Genomic DNA, 15,261 nt, shown 5'->3' with positions numbered 1-15,261 from the left:
CCGGTTGATTGGATTTAGATTGTTCCCATTTTTTAGATTTTATGAAAAATGCTTCTATGAACATTCATATACATGCTTCGTATGGGCATCTGTTTTCAGTTTTGTAGGGCATTACCAAATCATATTGACAGAACTTGGCCGGAAGAAGATGTCTCCTTTTGTGATTGGGAGTTGGGAATGAGTGTTATTAAACTTAATTGCTCAGGAAGAAAAGACCCTTTACCAGCTTGAGGGCTAGTAGCCCCTCAGTATGGGCAATGAGCAACATTTGGCTATATTTAATGTAACTCTGAAAAGGCATCTGGCTCTTAATAAGATGACAAATTAAATAGTCCATCAGCTCCTGTACCCTCTTCCCCACCCCTTCCCCATCCCTGGAAATGCTACATAATTGAAAACTGATGGAGTCTAGACACAAATAACCATCAAATATACAAAACAAAACTCTGAAAACTGTCGAGTGGAATTGGTGGATCATATGGTAACTCTGTGCTTGCATTTGAAGAACTGCCAGGCTGTTTTCCAAATCAACTGTGCCTTTTTATGTTCTCACCAGCAGTGTATGAGGATTCCAGTTTCTCTGCATCCTCATCAACACTTGTTTAGTTTTTCAATTATAGCCATCCTAGTGGTTTCTCATTGTGGTTTTGATACGCATTTTCCTGATGACTAGTGATGTTGAACAACTTTCCATATGCTCATTGGCCATTTGTATATCTTCTTTGGAAAAATGTCTATTCAGATTCTTTGCCCATTGTAAAAACTGGGTTATTTGTCTTTTTATTGTTGAGTTGTTTATATAAATTTAGATACTAGACCCTTAATCAGATATATGATTTGTAAATATTTTCTCCCATTCTGTGGGTTATCATTACGCTTTCTTGAAAGTGTCCTTTGATGCACAAAAGTTATAAATTTTGGTGAAGTCCAGTTTATCTTTTTTTTCTGTCATTGCTTGTGCTGTAGGTGTCATACCTAAGAAACCCAAACCTAATCCTGAATCTTGAAGATTTACACTTGTGTTTCTTCTATGACTTCTATAGTTCTAGCTCGTACATTTAGGTGTGTGATCAATTTTGACTTAATTTTTGTATATAATGTGAGGTGAGGGTTTAGTTATATTCTTTCAGATGTATATATCCAGTTGTCCCAGCACCATTTGTTGAAAAGACTGTTCTTTCCCCTTTACATTATCTTGGCACCCTTGTTAAATATCAGTTGACCATAAATGTGAGGGTTTATTTCTGGACTCTCAATTCTATTTCACTGATCTATTTGTCTATCCATACGCTAGTGGCACAGTGTCTTAATTACTATAGCTTTGTAGTAAGTGTTGAAATTGAAAATTGTGTGTCCTCCATCTCTGGTTTTTTTTTCTCCCCAGGATTGGTTTTGCTCCTTTGGGTCCCTTGGCATTTCCATATGAATTTTAGGATCAACTTGTCAAATTTTGCAAAAAAGCCACCTGACTTTGATGGGAATTATACATCAATTTGGGGATTATTGTCATTTTAACAATATTAATTCTTCTAATCCATAAGCACAGGATATTTTTATGTTTATTCAGGTCTTCTTAATTTCTTTTTCAACAATGCTTTGTAATTTTCAATGCACAAGTCATTTTTTCTTAAGTGTACAATCCACTGGTTTTTAGTGTACTCAGAGTTGTACAACTGTCACCACTATCTAATTGCAGAACATTTTTATCCCCCTAAAAGAATCCCATTCTTTCCTCTTTCTAGCCTCTTGGCAACCACTAATCTATCTTCTGTAGAAATAGGATCTACCTATTTTGGACGTTTCTTTTAAGTGGAACCATACAATATGTGGCCTTTTGTATCTGGCTTTTTTAATTTAACCTTTCAAGGTTCATCCATGTTTTTGTATGTGTAAGTACTTACCTTTTATGGCTGAATAATATTCCATTGTATGGCTATACCACATTTTGTTTATCCACTCATCAGCTGATGGTCATTTGGGTTGTTTCTACTTTTTGGCTGTTGTCAATAATGCTGCTATGAATATATATGTATGAGTTTTTGTGTGAGTATATTTTCATTTCCCTTGGATATATGATTAAAAGTAGAATAACTCTACATCTACCATTTTGAGGAACTGGCAGACTGTTTTCCAAAGCAGCTGTACTATTTTACATTCCCACCAGCAATGTGTGAGCTTTCCAATTTCCTCACCTCTTTGTCAGCACTGGTTATTACCTATCTTATTGATTATAGCCATTCAATAGATGTGAAGTGGTATTTCATTGTGGTTTTTGATTTGCATTTACCTAATGATATGGAGCATATTTTCGAGTGCTCATTGGCTGTTTATCTTCTTTGGTTAAAATTGGTTTGTCTTTTTATTGTTGAATTGTAACAGTTGTTTTATGTGTTCTGGTTATTATCAGTACATCCTTATCAAAAACAGTTTGAAGTCTTAGTGTTGTGCTCTAATGAACATAATACTCAGATACTTATCAGTATGCTCTAGTAAAATCTTAATTAACCAGAAAGCTTAGGAAATAGGTTGTCCATAGTGAATTTACTGTTAATGAGGAGTCAAAGAGCAAAAAAAATGTTTGTTTTTAGAAAATCATTCTAAAGTATAGTAGTATACTTTCATTGCATAGTAAATATAGTATGTGAACCTATTTAAGTGTCTTGGAAGCTTATGGCCTTTTAAGAAGTTAATAGAATGATGATTTTGTGAAAATAATTAGAATCAGATGGTTTTGTACTCAGGCCATACTGTGAAAGTTAGTTTTGTATCTCTAGTAACTTATTTCCTTTATAATTTATAGTTTACTCTTTCTTCCTGAAAGTAGGTAATAGAGTACAGGTTTTGTTTTGTTTTTGTTTTTTTTTTAAGTTCTGGTGAATTTAGCATGTTCATTAGCTGATTTCTCATTACTCTCTCACAATAAGTTTTAACAATACCTTATCACACAGAAGCACATGACAATATAAAATAATAATTTCAGATTTCAACAAAGGATGTTTCAGAACATAAGAGAGCATAGTAAAAACAATAGGAATAAAATTCTGTCCCAATAGCCCGATAAATAAAGTATAAGAAATTCTTACAGGATTCAATTAATGGCCTGAAATAGTTTTTGAAGGTGAGTCTCGGGTTTAGTAGTTACGATCATTTTGACGTTCAGTGAAATAAGTTTTGGAACTACCAGGCTCAAGCCAAAATTGAAATATAATTTAAATAAGCCTGCTGTGGTCTAAAAGCTGAATTAGGAATATCATTATAAATGGAGACAAGAACATTGCATACTCTCTATTAAGTAAGGAATTCGCTTTGTGTTTGTGTTTAAGATTTGGAAAGTTAGCAAATACAACAAATTAAATACAGAATAAATTAGTAAATAAAATTTTAAATAAATAAATTTTAAAATAATTTTTTCTACATCATTCTATAGTATCAATATTTTAAAGTTTTTGCACAATTATAAAGGGTCAGCAAGCTAACATTAATCTTCTACAAGTGCTACTTTAAGCTACAGTGGATTTCTGTTAGTCTTGAGTTTTAAGAAAAGTAGGCTCCTCCTCAAAACAGTAAATTGGAGTAATAGAGAAGTGAAATTGGGTCTGGAAAAAAATGTGTTAAGAGGCAAACTGATGAGTATGTGATAATGAATTTTACTCTTGTGATGCATAACTATTTTACTTGCATTTGCTTTTGTGGTACAGCTGTTAAAACGGTTCCTGTGTCAATGTGAATAAATATGAATTTAACATTTATCACATGAAGGAAGTTAATTAATTTTCAGTGAAGTATATTGGAGTGTTAGGGAACAAAGTAGTATATCTATTACATTTGACACTTAAAAATTATTTTTAAGGAGTCAAGCAGTCTATCAAATCTTTTTTCAATGAGCCTTTGTAAATATACAATAAAGGAACCTTCTATAGATTTGAGTATCTGTTGGAACCTGGTGTTTTAACCTAGAGTAATAGTGCTTTTCTAGGATAGTGTTAATGAAAACTAAGGGTACAATAGACATACAGTTTTAGGTAGGAAATAACTCCTTATATCTAATGCTGTATTTGCATAAGGAATATCCAGAAAGAGATTACAGGTACAAGAGATCCTTGATATTAAGAGAGGTATGTCTTAAGACATGTGTATCCATGAATTTGTGAACTCTACAACAGCCTTTAATATTGCAACCAAAAGGCATAAAGTATGAAGATAAAGAGCAAGAAAGTCTCTTTAAGATGTGATACTAGGCAAGCATTAAGTCCACTAACTAGCCACGTGATTTTCATCTGCAGTTTGGCTTCAGTTTATACCCAGGCCTCAGGAATATTGCAGACTGCTATCTATCCTGGAGTTTGGAATTGCTGTAGATGATATAATGGTAGAACCATGTAATGACAAATGACAATGAACTATTGTATATCATGTCAGTCCTTACCCTTATATTCAGCTAATTATCAGTCATAGATTCTTAATTGGTAATGAGGTTTTTTCAAAGCGTTCCCTCTTCATTTTGCTCTTGTCTTTTCAAGAAACCACAAAAGCACATGAGACATTTTTATCATTTTCTGCTTTAAAAATTATAATATCAAATTGTTAAATGCTTTTTAAAACTTTATGCACCAGCTGTCTTAGCATCCTTAAATTTTGGAAGTTTCATGTTTCAAATCCTAGTAATACTTCCTTATGTAGACTTTCACTTGTTGCCTAACTGCATATACTGTTAAGTAACAAGAACATTTACCATTTTTTCTTTACACACAATTGGAAGTGGAATAGTCCTTTCACATGTATAGGCCTGTGCACTGACCTACTGTTAGAGTGGGCGTAACCCTTCCAGTTCAGCTGCTGCTCTTAAATTGGCCTACCCCACTTTCCTGAGAGTAGGGCATTTCGGGGTCTCCATTCCTCAGGCCTATCAGATGTTCTGTTGCTTCCGCATTGATATCAATCACAGGTCTCATGGATGTTGGTGGTTTATTCTCTTCCACTTACATAGCGGGATTCATGAGGATGCCCTGCTACTTTGTTTTGTTGGAAGTGTCGGTGGGATTTGATTTTGCCATCTCGTTGCTCTGTTTTTATGTGGGGATTCAGAGAAGTTTAAAAATTATATTGCTTCTATCACCATCTTCTCTAAATCCTTTAAAAAAAATCCCTATTGTACCTATAGTTGTGTGTCCCTTTTCTTTCCTAATATAGTTTTATGTCTTGTTTTCTCTTGATCTTTCAAGTCAGAAGTTTGTTAATAAATTTTATTTTTAAAAAATAAAAAGTTTTAAAGTTTTTTCTCCAAGAAACCAGCTTTTGATTCTGTCGTTCTGTCTCGGGGCATTGCAGAGGTGGTTCAGTGACCAGCCCAGTGGGCTGTAGTTGTTAGGCCGGGCCATAGCACTCTCCTGTTGCCCTGCCTCCAGCTCATGCTGGTGTTGCTGCCTTAGCAACGATATTTACAGGGCAAAGTTGGGGAGAGTGAAGGCTACAAGTAGAAAGGTATTTCTTCCATTTGTGTACACAAATCTCTGCTTTAAGCTGTTTCCCATCCCCTACTCTGGAACCTAGTTACTTCTGTTTCTTTGAGAGGTTTCGGAATTTTGTTTTGTATTTTTGATGGTTATTTGTGTCCAGACTCCATCAATTCTCAATTATGTAGCATTTCCAGGGGTGGGGAAGAGGGTACAGGAGGTGATGGCCTATTTAATTTGTCATCTTATTAATAGCCAGATGCCTTTTCAGAGTTATAGTAAATATAGCTAAATATTGCCCACTGCCCATACTGAGGGTTTACTAGCCCTCAGCCGGTAAGGGTCTTTTCTTTCTGAGCAATTAAGTTTAATAACACTCACTGCCAAACCCCGATCACAAAAGGAGATGTCTTCTTCTGGCCAAGTTCTGTGGATATGATTTGGTAACTGCTTGCCTGAGGGCATTTTTAAATGACATTAAAATTAGACAAGGGTAACACACAATTTAACCTTTTCTTATCCAGTACATTTTGAAATAGGGTTTCTATATTCTTTATTAATAAACATTCTAAATATTGGCACACATGTATATTCAACAGGGTAATATATATATTGTTTTCAGAATATTAAATACCTCTATATCCTTATTACATGTTGTATAATTGTCCCCTTAAATTATATGACTTAATTATGTTAGTAGTTATGTAATTATTAATGTGTCTAATTAGTCTAATTATAAACTTGTGCTTTTAAAAAATTGTTTAAAAAATCTTCAATTTTGTTTCAATGAATTACATAGGAGGTAAGTCATAGGAAAGCAGTAAAGCAGTTCCTAAGATGTAGGCAGCTGCTAGGTTGACTTGCCATACTTGCATAGATATGGTCAATGAATCCAAATAGTTTTGAACAGTTTATTACTCATGGCACGGCAGGCAGCATGAGCTTCATATTTAAATTGGTTGCCCTTTCCACCTAGTCTTATGGGGGCAATTTGTGTTGGTGTCATAGCTGAGGAACCCTGAGTTTATGAACCCCCCCCAATCTTATAAAGGGACTGCTAGCAAACTAGTCCAAGAGGAAGACGTTATCTTTGTACTTGTCAGGAAACAAATCTGCCCTCAGACTGGGAGGGAAACACTATCTCTAGCTTCCAAGTAAGTTTGCAGACATCCTTGAAAAGATTGCTAGACAAAAGGTGTCCTAAGGTGTGTATAAACACTGGAGAATTACCGTCCAATCAGAAAGAAAGCTGATTTGGCTTTTTATGGGAACTCTGAGGTGTTCTGAAATGTAGTTCTTTTTTCCTACCCACCCTACACCCCCAAACACCTCCACCTAAAATAGAACTGTCAGCTAGATTATCTAAAAATATTAACATATAATCACACTAAACTTCCTAAACTAAATCGTATTAATCTTTCCAAAATTAAAAACTAAGATAATTTTAAAAACTTAAGATAAAAGTATTACAAATGAATGAAACGTATGTGTAGAGTCTTGGACAAACATATGAACTTTACTTGAGATTGTGTTTTATATGAGAATCAGCAAATAATATATCCAATTTCATAATGTTTAAAAATATAAGATGGAATTTTTATATTATCAAATTGAACATCTTTAAAAATGATTTTTAGGAAATTTTTTGTTGTCTAAATAAATTAACCTATAATAATGAGCCTTTTCTGATTTTGTGTGGTATATTAGTATTTGGGCAATCTGAAATTCTTGAGGATCTTTGAGAATCTAAAGTTATTTAGAATAAACTTTCTCTTGCTGAGTTATTTTAATCACACAGTATTCTATACTACAAATATTGATTAAAGAATTTATAAAGAAAAGGTTCCATGTGGTAAAACAGAATGTCTGATGGTTTTTGGTTGTAGTAGATGAAATTTCTCTTTGTTTGCTGAAGACTTACATAAAGGTTAGAAGTAATAGTTCTCCAGCCCTAACAGAATAATTTCTTTTCAGAATCTCTAGGGCTGCGTAGTAAAGTTCTGCGGGAGATTGAAGAGCTCAGGACAAAGATGAAAACCCTTTCTTCTGGAATTCCTGATGAATTTATATGTCCAATAACTAGGGAGCTTATGAAAGATCCTGTCATCGCATCAGGTATGTGATGCTATTCTAAGTTTCAGGGCATATTATGTACTAGATGAATAAATAATGTAGACAGTTCACAGAAGTTTGTTTAAATGTGTAACTTTTTCAAAATTACTTTATTTCTCAAGTTCTTTCTTTTTTTTTTTTTTCTTTTTAAAAATTCCTTAGATCTGAGGTGAACTACTGAACATTGTATTTCTTAATGAATAAAATTGGATAGAGCAGGTTTGGATAAGATTAGAGACAAAAAGAAATAAGCTTGACAAGCCTTACTTAAACTTGTGAAATATGTGTTTAGTTACTAGAATGTATAGTTAAAATATTGTTTTTTAAGATAAACTGTTGAGATCTATTATATTTATTTTGTCTATCATGAATTTAAACAACCTTACAGAAATAAGAATTCAGAGGTTATAAAGTTACATAATTTCACATTAATTTCTAATCTTTGTCAGTGAACACAGACATACATACTTTACATAGTTGTAATCAGTGAATCCATATTGTGCTTTTTATTTTTAAGACTATACATTTCTGAATATTGACTTAGTCTACATAATTTTCAGTGTTAATAACTTTATTCCATTGTAGCTCTATGCTACAATTTGACTCTTCCGTTTGGTGTATGTATATGTTTGGAAAGCTTTATATTGTTAATAGCATTGTGCTGATATCTTGGTACTCCTTTCATTGTGTTGTTACCATTACTTAGGGGTATTTTCATGACATGTGTTCCCCAAAGCAGAATTAACCAATCAGAATATTTTATGAATGTTAAAAAGAACAGTTTTGATAGTTCTTGTTAGATTTGTTATTAGATTGTTTTCTAGGAAAAAATAGTTTAGAATGCTACCAGAAATGTATGTAAGTGTACCTGTTTTTCCAGTTTTGTGATCATTGAATTTTAGAACTCATTTATTTTTGCAAGTTTAATACTTGTTTGAAACTGTATTCCTTTTTTAAAAAAATTAATTTTTGTTTTTTTGCTGAATTTACATTTATTTACTCTGATTTTGTTTGTTATGCCAGTAGTGTACTTTTACAGTTAAACTAAATTATTGTTAAACAGTAAGTAAAACTTAAAAGTCTTTAAGAAAGTGTACACATGTGGGCCCCTTTCTATTTGTTTTTATTTCCCAGAAATCTTTAGACTGCCTCATTTCTGGTCTGAATCAGTTATAGTGGAGGCAAAATTCCACGACAGTGGAGGTGTAGTGGAGTATAGTCTGAGAGTGAGTTGATGGTTGATGGGGGTGATAATAAACTGGGACTTATGTCCTAACCTTACCCAGCTCATCAGAGAGACGGGTATACCAGATTTGGGGAAATTTGTAATTAGATGCAGGCATTAATTATTTAAATACATATTTTCTTAATTGTAGTAAAATACACATAAAATTTACTGTCTTAACCATTTTTAAGTGTATTACACTATTGTGTAACCAATCCCCAGAATATTTTCTTCTTGCAAAACTGAAACTGTGTATACCTTCTTGTTTCTATGAATTTGACTATTCTACATATCTCATATAAGTGGAACCATACAGTGTTTGTCTTTTTGTGTCTGGCTTATTTCATTTAGCATAATGTCCTCGAGGTTCATCCACATTGTAGCCTGTGTCAGAAATTCGTTCCTTTTTAAAACTGAATAATACGCCATTGTATGTGTACACTACATCTTGTTTATCCATTCATCCATCAATGGATGTTTGGTTTCCTTCCAGCTTTTGGCTATTATGAATAATGCTGCTGTGAACAGGGATATACAAATATCTCTTTGAGTTGCTGCTTTCAATTCCTTTGGGTAAATACCCAGAAGTTGCATTGCTAGGTTATATGGTAATTCTTTTCTTTTTTCTTTTTTCTTTATTTTTCACATCTTTATTGGTGTATAAATGCTCCTCACTGTTTGTGTGCCACACAACAAAGTGAATCAGCTATATGTATACATATATCCCCATATCCCCTCCCACTTGATCCTCCCTCCCACCCTCCCTATCCCATCCCTCTAGGTCGTCACAAAGCACTGAGCTGATCTCCCTGCGCTAAGCAGCAGCTTCCCACTAGCCATCCATTTTACATTTGGTAGTGTATATTTGTCAGTGCTACTCTCACTTCATCCCAGCTTCCCCTTCCCCACCCCGTGCCCTCAAGTCTGTTCTCTATGTCTGCGTCTTTATTCCTGCCCTGCCACTAGGTTCATCAGTACTGCTTTCTTAAATTCCATATATGTGCGTTAGCATACTGTATTTGTTTTTCTCTTTCTGACTGTCTTCACTCCGTATGGCAGATTCTAGGTCCATCCACCTCACTGCAAATAACTCAGTTTTGTTACTTTTATGGGTGAGTAATATTCCATTGTATATATGTGCCACATCTTCTTTATCCATGCATCTGTTGATGGACATTTAGGTTGCTTCCATGTCCTGGGTATTGTAAATAGTGCTGCAATGAACATTGTGGTACATGACTCTTTTTGAATTACGGTTTTCTCAGGGTATATCCCCAGTAGTGGGATTGCTGGCTCATATGGTAGTTCTATTTTTAGTTATTTAAGGAACCTCCATACTGTTCTCCATAGTGGCTGTATCAATTTACATTCCCACCAACAATGCAGGAGGGTTCTCTTTTCTCCACACCCTCTCCAGCATTTATTGTTTCTAGATTTTTTTTTTTTGCGGTACGTGGGCTTCTCACTGTTGTGGCCTCTCCCGTTGCGGAGCACAGGCTCCAGATGCGCAGGCTCAGTGGCCATGGCTCACAGGCCTAGCCGTTCCGCGGCATGTGGGATCTTCCCAGACTGGGGTACGAACCTGTGTCCCCTGCATCAGCAGGCGGACTCTCAACCACTGCGCCACCAGGGAAGCCCTGTTTCTAGATTATTTGATGATGGCCATTCTGACTGGTGTGAGGTGATACCTCATTGTGGTCTTGATTCGCATTTCTCTAATGATGAGTGATGTTGAGCATCTTTCCACACATTTGTTGGCCATCTGTATGTCTTCTTTGTAGAAATGTCTATTTAGGTCTTCCACCCATTTTTGGACTGGGTTGTTTGTTTTTGTGATATTGAGCTGCATGAGCTGCTTGTATATTTTGGAGATTAATCCTTTGTCATTTGCTTCATTTGAAAATATTTTCTCCCGTTCTGAGGGTTGTCTTTTTGTCTTATTTATGGTTTCCTTTGCTGTGCAAACGCTTTTAAGTTTCATTAGGTTCCATTTGTATATTTTTGTTTTTATTTCCCTTTAGGAGATGGGTCAAAAAGGATCTTGCTGTGATTTATGTCAAGAGTGTTCTACCTATGTTTTCTTCTGAGAGTTTTGTAGTGTCTGGCCTTACATTTTAGGTCTTTAATCCATTTTGAGTTTGTTTTTGTGTATGGTGTTAGGGTGTGTTCCAATTTCATTCTTTTATATGTAGCTGTCCATTTTACCTAGCACCACTTATTGATCAGACTGTCTTTTCTCCACTGTACATTCCTGCCTCCGTTACCAAAGATAAGGTGACCATATGTGCGAGGGTTTATCTCTGGGCTTTCTATCCTGTTCCTTTGATCTATATTTCTGTTTTTGTGTCTGTACCATACTGTCTTAATTATTGTAGCTTTGTAGTGTAGTCTGAAGTCAGGGAGCCTGATTGCTCCACCTCCGTTTTTCTTTCTCGAGATTGCTATGGCTATTTGGGTCTTTTGTGTTTCCATATAAATTGTAAAATTTCTTGTTCTAGTTCTGTGAAAAATGCCATAGGTAATTTGATAGGGATTGCATTGAACTACCCTGCTTTGGGTAGTATAGTCATTTTCACAATATTGATTCTTCTGATCCAGCAGCATGGTATATCCCTCCATCTGTTTATGTTATCTTTGATTTCTTTCATTAGTGTTTTATAGTTTTCTGAGTACAGGTCTTTTGCCTCCTTAGGTAGGTTTATTCCTAAGTATTTTATTCTTTTTGTTATGATGGTAAATGGGATTGTTTCCTTAATTTCTCTTTCTGATTTTTTGCTGTTAGTTTATAGAAATTCAAGAGATTACTGTGCATTAATTTTGTATCCTGCAACCTTACCAAATGCATTAGTTCTAGTAGTTTTCTGGTGGCATCTTTCAGATTTTCTTTGTATAGTATCATGTCATCGAAAACAGTGACAGTTTTACTTCTTCTTTTCCAATTTGTATTTCTTTTTCTTCTCTGAATGCTGTGGCTAGGACTTACAATACTATGTTGAATAATAGTGACGAGAGTGGACCTCCTTGTCTTGTTTCTGATCTTAGAGGAAATGCTTTCAGTTTTTCACCATTGAGAATGATGTTGGCTGCTGGTTTGTCATATATGGCCTTTATTATGTTGAGGTAGGTTCCCTCTATGCCCACTTTCTGGAGAGTTTTTATCATAAATGGGTGTTGAATTTTTTCAAAAGCTGTTTCTGCATCTATTGAGGTGATCATATGGTTTTTATTCTTTCATTTGTTAATATAGTGTATCACATTGATTGTTTTGCATATATTGAAGAATCCTTGCATCCCTGAGATAAATCACACTTGATCATGCTGTACAATCTTTTTAATGTGTTGTTGGATTCTGTTTGCTAGTGTTTTGTTGAGGATTTTTACATCTATATTCATCAGTGATGTTGGTCTGTAATTTTCTTTTTTTGTAGTATCTTTGTCTGGTTTTGATATCAGGCTGGTGGTGGCCTCGTAGAATGAGTTTGGGAGTGTTCCATCCTCTGCAATTTTTTGGAAGAGTTTGAGAAGGACAGGTGTTACCTCTTCTCTAAATGTTTGATAGAATTCCCCTGTGAAGCCATCTGGTCCTGGACTTTTGTTTGAAGATTTTTCATTACGGTTTCAATTTCATTACCTGTGATTGGTCTGTTTATATTTTCTCTTTCTTCCTGGGTCAATCTTGGAAGCTTGTACTTTTCCAAGAATTAGTCCATTTCTTCCAGGTTGTCCATTTTATTGGCATATAGTTGCTTGTAGTAGTCTCTTATGATCTTTTGTATTTCTGTGGTGTCAGTTGTAATCTCTCCTTTTTCAGTTCTAATTTTATTGATTTGCATCCTCTCTCTTTTTTTCTTGCTGAGTCTGGCTAAAGGTTTATCAATTTTGTTTATCTTCTCAAACAACTTTTAGTTTTATTGATCTTTATTGTTTTCTTTGTTTCTGTTTCATTTATTTCTCTTTGATCTTTATTTCTTCTACGAACTTTGGGTTTTGTTTGTTCTTCATTCTCTAGTTCCTTTAGATGTACGGTTAGATTGTTTGAGATTTTTCTTGTTTTTTGAGGTATGCGTGTATTGCTATGAACTTCCATCTTACAAGTGCTTTTGCTGCATCCCATAGGTTTTGTATCATCGTGTTTTCTTTGTCATTTGTTTGTAGGTATTTTTTGATTTCTTCAGTAATCTGGTTATTTAGCAGCACACTATTTAGCCTCCTTGTATTTATGTTTTTTACAGTTTTTTTTTGTGTGTAATTGATTTCTAATCTCATAGTGTTGTGGTTGGAAAAGATACTTGATACGATTTGTGACTCAAGATGTGATCTATTCTGGGGAACTTTTCTGTGCACTTGAGAAGAAAGTGTACTCTTCCGCTTTTGGGTGGTGTGTCCTGAAAATATTAATTACATCTACCTGGTCTATTGTGTCATTTAAAGCTTGTGTTATTTATTTTCTGCCTGGTTGATCTGTCTGTTGGTGTAAGTAGGGTGTTAAAGTCCCCCACTATTACTGTGTTACTGTCGATTTATCCTTTTAAGGCTGTTGGTATTTGCCTTATGTATTGAGGTGCTCCTACATTGGGTGCATAAATATTTATAATTGTTATGTTTTCTTTTTGGATTGATCCCTTGATCATTATGTAGTGTTCTTCCTTACTTCTTGTAACAGTCTTTATTTATTTATTTATTTAATAACTTTATTGGAGTATAATTGCTTCACAATGTTGTATTAGTTTCTGCTTTATAACAAAGTGAATCAGCCATACATACACATCTGTTCCCATATTCCTTCCCTCTTGCGTCTCCCTCCCTCCCACCCTCCCTATCCCACCACTCCAGTCGGTCACAAAGCACCAAGCTGGTCTCCCTGTGCTATGCGGCTGCTTCCCACTAGCTATCTACCTTACGTTTGGTAGTGTATATATGTCCATGCCTCTCTCTCGCTATGTCACAGCTTACCCTTCCGCCTCCCCATATCCTCAAGTCCATTCTCAAGTAGGTCTGTGTCTTTATTCCTGTTTTACCCCTAGGTTCTTCATGACCTTTTTTTTTTTTAATTCCATATATATGTGTTAGCATACAGTATTTGTCTTTCTCTTTCTGACTTACTTCACTCTGTATGACAGACTCTAGGTCTATCCACCTCATTACAAATAGCTCAATTTCACTTCTTTTTATGGCTAAGTAATATTCCATTGTATATATGTGCCACATCTTCTTTACCCATTCATCCAATGATGGACACTTAGGTTGTTTCCATGTCCGGGCTATTGTAAGTAGAGCTGCAATGAACATTTTGGTACATGACTCTTTTTGAATTATGGTTTTCTCAGGGTATATGCCCAGTAGTGGGATTGCTGGGTCATATGGTAGTTCTATTTGTAGTTTTTTAAGGAACCCCCATACTGTTCTCCATAGTGGCTGTACCAATTCACATTCCCACCAGCAGTGCAAGAGGGTTCCCTTTTCTCCACACCCTCTCCAGCATTTATTGTTTCTAGATTTTTTGATGATGGCCATTCTGACTGGTGTGAGATGATATCTCATTGTAGTTTTGATTTGCATTTCTCTAATGATTAATGATGTTGAGCATTCTTTCATGTGTTTGTTGGCAGTCTGTATATCTACTTTGGAGAAATGTCTATTTAGGTCTTCTGCCCATTTGTGGATTGGGTTGTTTGTTGTTTTGCTATTGAGCTGCATGAGCTGCTTATAAATTTTGGAGATTAATCCTTTGTCAGTTGCTTCATTTGCAAATATTTTCTCTCATTCTGAGGGTTGTCTTTTGGTCTTGTTTATGGTTTCCTTTGCTGTGCAAAAGCTTTTAAGTTTCACTAGATCCCATTTGTTTATTTTTGTTCTTATTTCCATTTCTCTAGGAGGTGGGTCAAAAAGGATCTTGCTGTGATTTATGTCATAGAATGTTCTGCCTATGTTTTCCTCTAAGAGTTTGATAGTGTCTGGCCTTACATTTAGGTCTTTAATCCATTTTGAGCTTATTTTTGTGTATGGTGTTGGGGAGTGATCTAATCTCATACTTTTACATGTCCCTGTCCAGTTTTCCCAGCACCACTTATTGAAGAGGCTGTCCTTTCTCCACTGTACATTCCTGCCTCCGTTATCAAAGATAAGGTGACCATATGTGCGAGGGTTTATCTCTGGGCTTTCTATCCTGTTCCATTGATCTATCTTTCTGTTTTTGTGCCAGTACCATACTGTCTTGATTACTGTAGCTTTGTAGTATAGTCTGAAGTCAGGGAGCCTGATTCCTCCAGCTCCGTTTTTCATTCTCAAGGTTGCTTTGGCTATACAGGGTTTTTTGTGTTTCCATACAAATTGTGAACTTTTTTGTTCTAGTTCTGTGAAAAATGCCAGTGGTAGTTTGATAGGGATTGCATTGAATCTGTAGATTGCTTTGGGTAGTAGAGTCATTTTCACAATGTTGATTCTTCCAATCCAGGAACATGGTATATCTCT

At 35.1% G+C, this 15,261-nt stretch overlaps 1 protein-coding gene across 6 annotated transcripts in view; it reads left to right on the top strand.

The window, feature by feature from the left end:
• Window positions 1–15,261, top strand: part of WDSUB1 (WD repeat, sterile alpha motif and U-box domain containing 1) — a 66,695-nt gene that overhangs the window by 31,390 nt on the left and 20,044 nt on the right. For all 6 annotated transcript variants that reach the window (XM_082631369.1, XM_082631370.1, XM_082631365.1 and 3 more), the window contains one exon: window positions 7,428–7,568. In XM_082631369.1, the coding sequence (XP_082487495.1) occupies window positions 7,428–7,568 (141 nt within the window). The remainder of the gene's footprint in view (window positions 1–7,427; window positions 7,569–15,261) is intronic.

The sequence above is a fragment of the Mesoplodon mirus genome, assembly GCF_964341445.2.
Source record: "Mesoplodon mirus genome assembly, chromosome: 8".
Lineage (NCBI taxonomy): Eukaryota > Metazoa > Chordata > Mammalia > Artiodactyla > Ziphiidae > Mesoplodon > Mesoplodon mirus.
Note: the sequence above shows the minus strand (reverse complement) of the source record. Positions and strands in the feature narration are given on the sequence as shown.